General features: G+C 49.0%; 1 protein-coding gene across 1 annotated transcript in view; it reads right to left on the minus strand.

The window, feature by feature from the left end:
• The window catches only part of KSR1 (kinase suppressor of ras 1), a gene marked incomplete at its 5' end in the record, with an annotated part of 50,147 nt that overhangs the window by 3,529 nt on the left and 33,404 nt on the right, over positions 1–13,214 (minus strand). Inside the window, 17 exons of the mRNA XM_083875225.1 lie at positions 1,383–1,516; positions 1,831–1,966; positions 2,222–2,353; positions 2,753–2,886; positions 3,123–3,219; positions 3,308–3,687; positions 3,796–3,841; positions 4,509–4,563; positions 5,107–5,148; positions 6,352–6,520; positions 6,791–6,897; positions 7,006–7,067; positions 7,637–7,720; positions 7,857–7,917; positions 9,692–9,696; positions 9,908–10,340; positions 11,205–11,352. Of these exons, the coding sequence (XP_083731351.1) occupies positions 1,383–1,516; positions 1,831–1,966; positions 2,222–2,353; positions 2,753–2,886; positions 3,123–3,219; positions 3,308–3,687; positions 3,796–3,841; positions 4,509–4,563; positions 5,107–5,148; positions 6,352–6,520; positions 6,791–6,897; positions 7,006–7,067; positions 7,637–7,720; positions 7,857–7,917; positions 9,692–9,696; positions 9,908–10,340; positions 11,205–11,352 (2,225 nt within the window). The remainder of the gene's footprint in view (positions 1–1,382; positions 1,517–1,830; positions 1,967–2,221; positions 2,354–2,752; positions 2,887–3,122; positions 3,220–3,307; positions 3,688–3,795; positions 3,842–4,508; positions 4,564–5,106; positions 5,149–6,351; positions 6,521–6,790; positions 6,898–7,005; positions 7,068–7,636; positions 7,721–7,856; positions 7,918–9,691; positions 9,697–9,907; positions 10,341–11,204; positions 11,353–13,214) is intronic.

A 13,214-nucleotide genomic window follows, 5' to 3' on the forward strand; every position in this document is an offset into this window, starting at 1 on the left:
TCAGCTCCCGCTGGTTTGCAGTGTGACTGCTGTGACACTGTCCCTGTCACCTGCAGTCACAGAGCTGCAGCACCAAGGACACAGCCCAAGGGGCCTGTCAGGACAGGCAGGGTGGGGACAGCCCTGAGCTGCAGGCAGGACAGCAGCCCTGCCTGTGTGTGCACCTGGTCAGGCAGAGCAGGTCCCCGCCCGTCCCGGGAGGATTCGCGGCACTCCGGGCACAGGGGCCGGTGTTAGCCAGGAGGGTCTCGCAGACACCAGTGGTTATTGAAGCTACAGCCCACACCAAGCGAAAGGCAGAGAGAAGAACTCGGGTAAAGTGTTGATTATGTCCATGGGTTAATTTCGTGGTTTGTTTTTGCATTTTTAATGGAAGGTGATTGTCCAAGTTGCCGGTTAGGATACGACACATGGAAGCATGCAAGGTGGAGCCCGTTATTGCACCAGTAGCTACAACCTACAAAGAAATATGGGAGGGAAGGGAAAAAGACACCATGAGAGTTAGTTTTCAGTTATTTAAAGCAAGCCCTTGAGAACTACACACTGTTACAGCTTCGACCAGGCTGCAGCAGGGGTTAGTGCAGTGTGGGAAAGGATCTGGGTGAGGTGGGGGAGCTCCACTGCTCAGAGCATGTTCTTTGGGTGAGGGTGAGGCCAGTCTGGGGGAAGCTATCTGCAGTTTAAAGGTGTTGGACATCCCTGGTGTGTCAGGGATCCAGTACAAAAGGGGGGAAATTGCACAGGAGAAGTGACAAAATTTTCAAATAAAACTTCAAAGTCCCCACACCCAGCAGAGACCAAACTGCCACAAACTGACACAGTTCCTGCGTCAAGGGTTTGGGTGGTTCTGATCAGGTGTTGCAGGAAGAGGGTGAAGGATTATAGGAAGGGGTAGGTTAAGCATTAGAACAAAGAGAAAGTAACTACGAGCAGTTCAGGAGACAAAAGAACATGAGCCAAGGACATGGTGAATGTGCACTGGGCACAGATGTGTCTGTGGCCTCAAACCCCTCCAGTCTGAACCCCTTCAGAGGGAAACAGTGGCCTGTTCTTGGGGTCCTTCCCTTCCTCAGGCAGTACCTGCCATTACCATCACAGGGGAAGTCCTGACCACTTTGGGGTCAGTGTGGGCCCTTCCCAATGCTGTTGTGATATTCTCTGACACCAGATCAGAGATCAGGCCCTGCTCGAGGGACATGATTATGGTGAAGTAGATTAAGTGTCTGAGGCTTGGTCACATAATTTCCCAGGAACCAGAGGAGCAGAGGAGCAGTGCTCCCACCCTGCCAGGTCTGACAGCCCCAGGAAAGCAAATAAAGCTCAGAAATGAGCAGTTAGCAAACTGCATGGCATCAGTGCTGTGAGCAGCAGCAGGTACTCACTCAGCAGACTTCCAGAAGTGCCCTGGGTGGGAGAGGCGGCGGTTCAGCTTTGGCAGCTTCTCCAGCATTTCCATGAGGACGGTGAAGCTGGGCCTCTCACTGAGCTCGAAGGCCCAGCAGGCCGACAGGATTTCCTGCAGAGGACAGGGGTAGTGGCTCATTATCTCAGTTCATGGGTCAGCTGTGCACACCAGAAAACTGTCTGAGCACTGGGATGTGTGTGAGCCCAGGCAGAGACTGCTCACAGAGGGCCTGGACACTATCAGAATCCAGGAGTGTCCCGTGCTGGGGGTGTTCACTTCTGCACCAGTTATGGGCACAGGCTTAACATGGTCTCTCATTCTCATCTGTTCTCTTTCAGGTCATGAGTACAATAAATCTCTTGAAGCAGCCCCCTTCCCTCCCTGATCAGCAGCTGTGAGGGCACTCCTGAGGCTGAGGTACTTACATTGACCTCCTTGCCCAGGCTGACTGTGGCCAGCACTTGTCTGACGCCCTGGCCGCTGCCGATCTGCCAGATGAGCGCCTCTGCCGGCTGGCTCTTGAACGGCCACTCCCGGGCCTGCAGCTCGTACCACACGGTCCTGCAATGCCAGCAACACAGTCAGCCCCTGCCTGCTCCCGAGAGAGAAAACACCAGTGCTGGCCCTGCTCCAGCTGAGCCCTGGGAGGTGCCCGAGGCTGTGCAGCAAACCCCTGCCACCCACGACTGTTGGAATAGGTGAGGAAAATGTGTCCCAGATGGAATCCTCAGTCTGAGAGAAGGGGAGCACTGACTGGAAAGCTGAGACCAGTAGCCAGTCTCACTTAGCAGGTACTCCTGGGTGTTCCTTTCTTACCCGAAGGCATAGATATCTGCAGCTTTGGAGAAAGGCAGCTTGTCTTCATCTTTCCCTGGGGCCATCTCACGGACAATCTCAGGGGCCAGGTAGCACAACCAGTCATGAGGCAGCTTCAGTTCATTCTCCCTCCTGAGTCCAAAAGAAAGAAGCAGGAATAAAACATTGTTGTGGTGGCCATATCTGTGCTGCACCTGATGCTTTGGCTTTATTTACTCCAATGTTTTTGCTGATATTTTGTTTCTAGTTTTCTTGCCCTGTTAACAAATAGGCACATGTCAGCCTGACTCTCACAGCTCCTTCCTGGGCTTAAGGTCTTGTTTGTTCTGTGCTCTGAGTCCTAATCCAAACTCTCTAGCTGTGCTGCTGCAACTGTAGGAAGAACTCTGCTCAAAAGGGAAACAAAGCAAACATGCACAATGCAAACTGAGTTTGTACTAAACTAATGGTCTTGTGCACTGCAGGAAATGCTTTCCTATTTGATCATTTGTCATTCTAGAGGTGGAACCAAGCACTGAAGCCTCCACTTACCTTCCTTCCTGAACCACACCCGAAATTCCAAATAATCCAAAGTCGGTGATCACAACTTTCCCATTGTCATAGAAGACATTTTTGGATTTCAGATCCTTATGTACAATCCCCTTTGCGTGGAGATACCCCATGCCCTGGGAAACACAGCAGACATGGAAATGTTTTTGGGGTTTTATTATTTCCAAGCACACTCCACCAGCTTCTAACACATCTCCTCTTCTAACTCCAGTGTCAAGGATTAGCTGTAACTGTGGGATTTGTGCAGGAAGGTGTGGGGAGAGGCTGAGGGAGCAGCTCCCAGTCCCGTGTACAGCTCTGAGCTTTGGCTGAGGCCCTACCCAGTGGCTCCCGTGGCATAACAAGCCCTTACCTTAATGATCTCCTGTGCTATCTGCCTGGTTTTGTTGATGTCCAGGGAGATCTTGGGGTCCCTCACAAAGGAGTGCAGCGTCCTTCCTTTGCAGAAGCTACAGGAAATGTTTATATATGAGAACAGTATTAGCTAGCTCTACAATACAGATCTAGTAGAACTGATAGAAAGATCTCTCTCCTTACCTGGTAATGATTGCCAGGTGAGGGGGGTTCATGCAGGCTCCCATGAACAGCACCACGTTCTCGTGCCGGGTCTGCCTGTAGTTCATCACCTCCTTCTTGAAGAGCTTGAGGTGATCCTGGTTGTTGCCATCAATCTCCAGCAGCCTGATGGCCACCTCCCCGTGCCACTTGCCCTTGTAGACCTTGCCCCAGCGGCCCTGGCCAATGGGGTCCCCCAGCTGGATCTGCTCGAAGGGGATGTCCCACTCCTGCAGGTACACGCTGGTCTGGCTGGGTTTGCGGTAGATCATCCCCTGCAGGTGCGGCCGCCGGCTGGGCAGATCTTCCACCTCATCTTCATCATCCTCGGGCTCAGACTTACTGGCCTCTGGTTCCTCCACCTGCCCACAGCAAGGGAAGGGGAAGGTGTGCTCAGAGTCCCTGCTGGGGGCAGAGCAGCCCAGCAGCACAGGCTGCTCCAGGGACTGGGGGCAAAGCAGCCAACCCACCTGTGCTTCCCGCGCGGCTCCGCCCGTGCCCGACTGCTGGGCAGCGCTGCAACACAAACAGGGGAAACAGTGTTTGGTGTCACTGGGGGCTGTGCTGCCATCAGGGGAGCAGAAGGAGCCAATACACAACAGATCCTGACAGCTACAGATGGTCAGAGAAAAATACAATTCCTGCTCCGTGTAAAAGAGAAGGACTCTAAGCTCACTTTGGCAAATGAGGGACAAAGGCTTTGGAAGTGATTCTTGATAATTGAGTGGCAGGAATTGATTTGGCAGTGGCATGGCTCTGTTATTACACTGTGTTCCAGGAATAGATACTCCCATTCCTGCCCCTGAAACACCTGCAGTGGAGCAGCTGGCAATGCAGGCTGGAAGCTTTTCCATGCCCTGCAATTGGGATCCTGAAAGAGCTGATTGCTTGCAGCTCAGTGTGCCTTGCCCTTCAAGTTAAAACTCCAACTTCTGTTTCATCTGACCCTTCACACAAGCAGAACAAGACATTAAAGGCTTGGACCCCTTAGTGTGCCATTTGGAGTTAAGTGTCATATTCAGCTTTATAACACTGGGAATACCAGCATCACCCTCACTGACTAGTTACCCAGGGAATTCTCAGGTGTTAAATCTGGGTTTGGCCACAACACAGCACTTCTGGGCTGACCTGAGGATTACCAGGTAAATGCTGTGCAAATGAAAGGATTTAAAACTCTACTTACTTAGTGTCTGCAGCAGATTCTGGAAGCTGTGCTGTTTGTGCAGGACTGGGAATTTCTGGGAAAGTAGAAACAGTTATGATACATCTTTTACCCTTCCATCTCCTATAGACTGCAAGTTTTAACACTGCAATAGCAACTATTTACTTCTTATTTAGGAATTATAAACTCAACCACAGACAAAGTGATTTTATACTTTTACTGATTTAAAACTATGCTCATCTCTCCTATGCCTGCATGTTGGCTGAGCCCAGTCCTCTTCCATGTCCCCTACCTCTCTGTAAAGTCTTTTGGGCCAGGCACAGAGCCATAAAAGAGACTCTTCAGAAAGGAAGAACATGGATGTGGATAGAATCCCACAGCAGAAAATGAATGTTCTACAGCTCAATATTCAAAGCTCCATCTCAATACATAAATCGTGTCACTACCTCAGATTAAGGGGAGAGAGGCCTGAATACACACTGAGATAAGAGAAAATCTGGATTGTTTTAGGCAGGTTTTTAAAGCAGAATGATTGTTCTTGGGCAGCATGCAGAGGTTTACAAACAAGTTATGTTTTGGCAGTAGAAGTTGGTTAGTAGAATTAAAACAATCAACTCACCTGGGAAGATAAACTGTTGTCTATGCTGAAGGTAGTAGGCAGCTTTTTAATTAATTGCGGTTTTGTAAAAAAGGAACAGCCAAAAAAAAATACCAGGAGAAAAACAAACAAACAAACAAAACAACACAAACAAATTAGAGGATCATCAGTGAGTGCCTCATGTGCATTCAATGAATTAGTCCCAGGTCACTGCTGGGAACAGATTAGTGGATTATCAGCCTGCTGGGGGAATTTCAGCACATGCATCTTGGGAGGGCCCTGACAGATGACAGGTATCAAACACAAGCTGTGCTGTCTCTCTCTAACAGCCTGGTGGGCAAACACCACACCTGGATCCCCAGTGGCAGGAGCAAAGGGAGAGCCCAGGAATGTGCAAGGCAGGCCCACATCAGGTGTGATGTGCTCTCATGTCTCAGCTTTGCAGAGGTGCCCCCACAGAAGCTGAAGCTCATGAACCATCTGCCTCTTTTATTTATTTTCAGTGAATCTGAGCAGTTTGTCCCAATGCAAAGTAGCTGCAGTAGAATCCTAATACTGAACTGCCTCTGGTCCTTTTTAGCAGGCTCAAACAGCAACTTGAGTTCACAGGTCAGAAGCTGATGCAAAATTCAGCAGTGTTGAAGGCCAGCTGTAGCAGCTACTGAGCCCCTTGTGACTTCAGTTCAGGTCAAAGGAATTACATTTATTCTCACTGTTTAGATCTTTGCCCCTGTCAGAGATTCTTGCCTCTCTCAGCTCTGGTTAAAGCTGCACACTGGGGCTCACAATCCATAGGGCAGGAAGGATAAACTCCTTTCCACCAGTCATGCTTGACAGTGGTTTAAAAATGGATGTTGATTGTGAGTTATATTTTGGAAGGGTCTGGTAAAGTAATTCATTTCAGTTTTCATTTTTACAGCCTGCTCCAGCAAGCACCTCTCTCCTGACTGAAAGCCCCTGGTGAGCACACATTGCAGGCAGCATGCATTGTACAACACAAAGGGGAAAGGAGGAGAAAAAAATAGCTTTTTCTTCAGTCCTTTTCCAAAAAGGAAAAGGAGAATCATTCCTCAATAATCTGTTTCCTGCAAAGATATCTTCCTGATACCCTTTAAAAACTGGTAAGAAAGACATTTTCATTTTATCAGCTAATAAGACACACTTTTACACCTCACTTAGGGCACAACCACGTATTCAGAAACCTCCAAGCCCCCATGAATTTCTGGTGAGCCTGTCCTGGCAGCGTGTCCTGCCAGAGGAGTTTACCTGGGAAGTTGAAGCGCCCGTCCCTCTGGCCCATGGGGGACGGGTTTGGGGGCGGCGTCGCGCTGGGGGGGTTGGAAGACTGGAAAGGGGCTGGAGAGGACGGGGTGGAGGAGGTTGTAGAAGAAGGATTACTGCTGGAGTCCAGGTGGTTTATTGCTGGTGGATGCTCCTGCAAAGCAGGGAAAGGCACTTGTGAGGAAACAACAAAGAGAAAGTTCCCCTCACTGTGTGCTGGACACAGAGGGAGGTTGTTCCCAGGCCTGACTGTGGCTTTGCTTTTCCCAGGAAGCACTTGGAGCTCTGCACAACCCCTGGTTCACAGGGAGAACATGTCACATATCCAAGGCTTGCAAAGTGAGAGCTCAAGGAGCCATTTTGGCTCCAACCTCCCCCTATTGCAGCTCCCAGGGGCTCAGGACAGGCTCCAGCCACCTCGTACCTTTTTAGTTAGTGCTTTGGGGAGAGTTCCAAACTGGGGCTCTGTGGGTCTGTCTACTGGATTATTGATATCAGACGGGACAGACTCTGTTCTTCTTATTTTTGTTACTAAAAAACAGGTTGGAGAAGGGAGAAAAACAGCTTTAATGAGACTTTTTATTCTTTCCATACCATCAAATACATTGAAAAGCCAAGAATTTGTAGAAAATTACTTACTGGGAAGGAAGGATATTCTACAAGCAGGTGCCTCTTTAGTACATTTGTTGTGACATTTTAATCTGAAAGATAACCATTACATGTTAAATAGCAACTTGTTCTTTCCCAAAAAGAGGAAGCCTACCCTTAATTTGTAATTCTTATGCTAATCTCAGAAGGAGTTCTGGAATGCTCAGCCCCAGAGCAGCAGGCATTTGTATGGAGAATCCTATTATGTGTGTCATTAGGCTAATGAAAGCCACACACATATCTTAGCATCTGATTTATTTTTGAAAGAGTTACTTTCACTGACTCTCAGCCAGCAACAGTGAAGTAGTAAAATCTCAGTGCTCTAGATTAACAAGCCTGAGAAAAGTAAAAATGGCTGTTGTTTAGGGATCCAGCTTCCCCTACAAGATTTGCCCAGGATGAAGTAGGAAGCCTGTGGCAGGGAAGCAGATTTGGTTCATTCATGTGTCAGGCTGCCAGCTTCAAGTGTGAGTTGTGCCAGAGCATCCCTTTGCCAGGTCAGAAGGACTGAAAAAACGATGCCACTGCTAGAAGTGCATCACACCCAGAGACAGGAGTGACTGCAGGCTGTGGTGAGTGCAGCTGCAGGCTGTTCTGAAGGAGACCATCCCCGTGTGCTCACCTGCAGTACTTACACTTCACCCCGAACATCATGCTCTTCTGGCACACTTGGCAAATCTGAGACAACCAGGACTTTGTAGAGAACCTAGCAGAGACAACAGGGGGGAAAGCTGATGTTAGCCAAGGGAAAATGAGCATTTGTAGGCAGCTGAACTTAACACCTGAACTGACTCCAGACCCAGGTGAGTCCTTGGCACCAGGGCCCTGCCCCTGCTGCTCACCTGTGGGTCACAGCCAGGCCAAAGTCTCTTCGTACCGTCTGGGGGGATCCCTGGGAGAGCTCTGAGGGAGAACAAGAGGAGGGTTATGGGGGCATTGCTCACCTGTGCTCACCACCCTGCACACAAACCCAGCAGCCACTGCCCCAGGTCAGCACCTCCAGCCATGAGGAGTCACAGCTCAGGCTGCTTTGCCCCCTCTGAAGTTGCTCTTGTATTTGTTTCCATATGATTGGATAAATTGTGATGTTTTATATTTAGGGATTATAGAAATCCATCTGACCAGGTCTAAGCCATTCTTAAAGTGGAAAGTCAGACTTTACTCCTAATTGCTTTACTCCCTATTGGTTTACCACAAATACCATCACCTAGTTTTCCTGCAGTGTCAGTAGATTTCAAAATATTCCATTTCACTGAAAATTATCTCAATTTTCTAGACAGGGTTTTCTAGCACGACCCAGAAGAATACAAACATACATGTGAGCTCACTTAACTTAGCAGTGCAGAAAGGGAGATCTAAACTTCCAAATGCCACTCCAGGATGGCAGTGGTTAGAGCACATAACTTCCTGAAAACTCTCCAATACTCAGAATTCTGGCATATTTCCTGAACTAAATCTACAGAAATATTGCACATCTGAGGCAAACCCCAATGTGCAAGTGTCAGCACAGCAGCAGGGCTGGCTCAGAGCCAGTCTCCTCACTTGACCATAGATGGCACCACAGTCTTTTTTATCATTAGTCCAGGGGAGCTTCTGAAGGCATCTGATCCTGAGCCTCTTGGAAAAGGCTGGAATGGCTAGGTGCTTTTCCAAGGAATCCAAGCTGCTGGTCTAGTGCTAAACCAACCAAACAATCCCAGCACAGCAGTAAAGATGGCTGTTAGCAGTGGATCAGATGTTAAATCCTCACTGAAGGGTTCAAATCAGTATCAGCCAGTCTGGGATTGTCTGGGACTCACCAGAGCCCACAGCAGATTTCAACCCAGCCAATAGGTCTGTATGAGGAGAAGCACCAAGATCCTTCATTTCTGTTTGAATTTATTCCAATGCCTTTTTCATTTATTGCACCCATTATCTCACTCTCCCCAGGGAAATGCTCAGATTTCTGCTGGCATTTTCATTTTACAATCTTTCTATTTCTGAAAGTAATTCCTGAGATTTTTGTTTTAAAGGGCATTAGCTGTATGTGCAGTGCTATAATATCCTTATTTGGACTTTCATACTTTTTTAAAATACTTGGATACTTTTGGACACTTTCCAAGCTGCTCCAAACTCTCTCCATTAGCTTTCAAGGTTACAGGTTGTATTTGGGACACACCTCAGGATAGAAATCGTAATGGCCCTGGAGAAACCCAGCCCTGCTCCTGCCAGCCATCACCCACGTGAACAGACTCCTCAGCACAGAGAGAACACCCCACATTGCAGCACATGCTGCAGCCTCCTCAGAAAGCTGCACACAGCTTAACCTCACTGCAGAGACATTGGGCACTGGTATCCAAAAGCACTAAATGGTTAGATGTGGAATTCCTGTCCCAAGAGGCATCAGTGCCAGCTGATGGTCTGAGGTCACAGATAAGCACCCCCCTGGCTTTAACCCTTGAAACATCAGCATTCCTTTGCCTTGCTTGTGTCATCTTAGAAAACACCAGGTGCAACCAAATAAAACCCTGCAGTTCTGTGGCAGGCCAAGGTCCTGCTCAGTTAACAGGAGCTGTGGGATGGGAGAGCCTGTGGAGAATCTCCAGAGGCTGCCCAGGGATGGCCAACAGGGAGCTGACAAGCACAGGTTCTTCCCTCCAAGCAAGGCACTGCAGACACAGCTGTGAGAATTTCTTACCGAACCTAGAAAGAAGAAAAGATACATTTTTTCAGGCACTGATATTGCTGTGACAGGTACACACTTTGCTAGAGCAGGACCTGCTGCCTGCAGCATGTGCTGTCAGGTTCACAGACACCTCTGCCTTTGCACAGGCTCCTGAGGGTGCTGCATTGCCAACATTTTCCTGCCTACACAGGGCAGCCTTTGCCAGCTCCACTCTGGGAGGAAACTTACTTCACTGGAGGAACTTCGTCTATCCTGTTGCCCAGTTGGGACTCGTGGGACTTGCTCCTGGTGAGGGTGGGGAAGTTGGGCAGCAGCTGGAACACCTTTCGGCAGGGGGGCGGCGGCGTCCGCGGCGGCTTCAGGCGGTGCCGGCGCTTGGGCTGCGGTGTGGCCGGGGGGGTGACGGTGATGCTGTGCGGGGTCCTGGGCCGGCCCCCGGCCGCGGGCAGCACCAGCGCCTCCAGCAGCGTCTCGGCCGAGGGGCACGGCCCGTGGCTGGGTGCTGGTGGCTCGCAGGGCGGGGCTGTGGATGTGGAGCGGGGCTGCTGGTGCTGGCTGCCCTTGGCCGGGGTGCACGGGGACCAGGAGGGGTCCGGCTGAGAGCAGGAGCTGTCCCGGCGCTCGGGGAGGGCCATCGGCACATCGTCCCTCAGCTCCCCTCCTGTCCAAGGGAGCGGCGTTAGTGCCAGCCCAGCACGGAGGGCACAGAGCCCGGGGCTGCCCGGGGCATTCCAGGTGCCCATTTCACCTGGCAGCATCTCCCCTGAGCCCCGGCACAGCCCCAGGATTTGAGCTTTTTAGAGATATGTACTTGGGTTTTTAAATAGGCCATTGCTTTCTAAGAGGTGAATGCCATGACTCCTGAGCAATGGCTGGTTTATACAGTGTGGATGGGAAATATTTGACAGCCTGGGACAAGAAAGATTAGAAAAAAGGAAATACGAGACTGAGCTGTTTGCTGACTTTTTCCATTAACTAATCTTCGTGATTTGAAAATGGATGGACTGTCATAATACCAACAGGAAACATCACCTTTCAGTGACAGATTGATAACAAAGAAAGATGTGGTGCATGTGAGTACCAGTCTGCTGGGAGAGGCTCTTGGACAAACAGACTTTACAGTGCCTGTGGAAGTGCTGGGGAAAGGTTTCTCTCTGAGCTGGCAATATTTGGGGAAGGCATCACCTACAAAGAATCTGGTTATATTTAAGTAAGTCAAGGATGTGTACTGACCCATGGAGAAGGAACTGGAGCATTAGCCACAACACTGAACAGAAAGGGTTACTAATAAGGATATAGTCTGCTGAGTAAGAGAGGATTCTACATACATTTATTTCCATTTATTTCTCTGACCTGATGTCCAAACCAAACCCAACTTATGGCTCTAGAGAGGTTTGATCAGTGCCCTTTGTGCACACCCCAGAGCCATTGCTGACTGTGGTTACAGAACATCCCAAACAGTGTCTGAGCAGAAGGGGCTGGGCTGCTGGACACCAATCCCACAGGAGAACAAGGCAGTCTGTACCTGACTCTGTCACCTTCCGCAGGCAGCTCAGGGCCCCGTTGAGCCTGGAGCACTCCTCATCTCTGGCCCCACATCTCTTCATTGTTTCCTTCACCTTAGACTCATTCATTTCTAGTAAGGCATCCAGGGTCAGCTCCTCTGGTATTCTCTACAAGAAAACAAGACAAGACCCTTTATGTTACTCTCTGTGCATAAATAAGAGTGTCACCTGTTGTGGCACTGTCTCACTGCCTGGGCTGACTCACGGTTCATCCTTTTGGCAGGGCCAGCAGTGCCCACAGCTGCTCTTTCCCCTGGGTGTGAGTGTGCTCTGCACCTCCAGGACTGGCCATCCTCTGCTATTCCACTTAGGATTACAGGGCATTAAAATATTATTCTCCCCTTGTGGAAAAGTTTTGCAAAGCTACTAATGAAACGGAACTTTTTCATTAAAAATAGAGTCAGAAATAAACCAGGTCTAAAACCTGAAAAAGTGTCAGATAAGGATGTTTAGCTTTTCAGTACTGAAGTGAACAGCAGACACAGTGAGGAAAATTACTTCTTTATTTGAACAAAAAAGAAATGTTTAGACAAAGATAGTGGCCTCCTCCTCCAGCAGTTTTTCCTTCATCAGAGAACCAGCCTTACCCGTATCCTGCCTGGAGAGATATCTGTGCAGGACTCCTTCTACATCTTAATACACCAAAGCCCCGCAGTGATAAGGTTCAGATTGGGCAGTCACAAAGATAGAAGAGCCTGGAAAGCACAAAACGATCTGGTATTTCCTGACACAGAACTGAGCTGTGTCTCTCTCTCCTCCCCCATTCAAATGTTTCCAGTGTAAGTCTGCAGCAATTGTGGTTAATAAACAAAACCAGGATACTTAGCGCAGATACCCAGGAATTTCCCTGAAAAGTTCTGCCTAAACAAACCTCCCTGTTGCCTATTCTCACAATGAGATCACCAATTTCACAATATTTGGCCTTTATCCTAAAGTTTCAACTCCTGGAATCAAGCTATATAAAAGGCTTTGAACTTTATTTGAAGGGGAAACTCAAAAGTGTGTCTCAGTGCTTGGTGAAATAAAAAGCCTGAAATCCTCTAGTCCTTAAACCCCACTTCCGACTCAGATGCAAACGTGAATGTGCTGAATGTCCTTTAACAATTGCATCTTTCTTAACCCAGACTCTTGCTTGGAGAGCTGACGCAGGACTGTGAGCTGTGACAGAGCTCAACAGCCCCAACCTTTGGAGCTCCGTAGGTGGCAACACAAAGAGTTTCCAATTTTAGTAACTGTGACATGGAGCAAAGAAAAGGAATACATTAAGAAAGGGCAGAAGTCTAAGAAACACATCCTGCATCTTCTGTGACATGCCCTGAACTGGATGAAACACAAAACACAGCTGACTCAAGGGGAGGCCAGGAATTTCAATGAGCAGGAAGCAGGACCAGAGCAGAGCCACAGTTCGATGAAGTTTGGGTAGATTTTTTTTTTTTTCTGTAACTAATCTTTGCAGAGTAATAAAAGCACAGACATCCCAACTGATGCTGGCTATTATTAATTTTTCTGCACATCCACACCACCATGATGCAGGATTAAAACTGCCCCCAAAAGCTTGCTCCTGAATGACTTGGATAAAATTCAGAAGGAACAGAGACAGTGCAAAAATCTACCTCCTGGGATTCCTGCCCTGCTATCACCTTCCAAAAAAACAAAACTCCCAGGGCCCCAGATGCTCAGAGCTGGATCTCTAATATGTTTCCACAACTCCAACACCCCAGCAGAAGACAGCAGAGTTTGCTGAGCTCACACAGAGCCCCAGCTGAGCTGGGCTGGTAACACCAGAATTGCACCAAGTCTCTCACAGTCAGTCCTTTCCCCTGCAGCCCCTGAATTCCTCTCCCTGGCAGCTCACAGAGGCAGCTTTGTTCTGCCATGCAGGACCAGGGCCCCAGGGCACACCAGCACTCTGAAGGAGACAGGGGCAAACAGGGATCAAGGTTTAGTGGGACATGGAGACAGCTTTTTAC

The sequence above is a fragment of the Zosterops lateralis genome, assembly GCF_965231275.1.
Source record: "Zosterops lateralis genome assembly, chromosome: 19".
Classification (NCBI taxonomy): Eukaryota; Metazoa; Chordata; class Aves; order Passeriformes; family Zosteropidae; genus Zosterops; species Zosterops lateralis.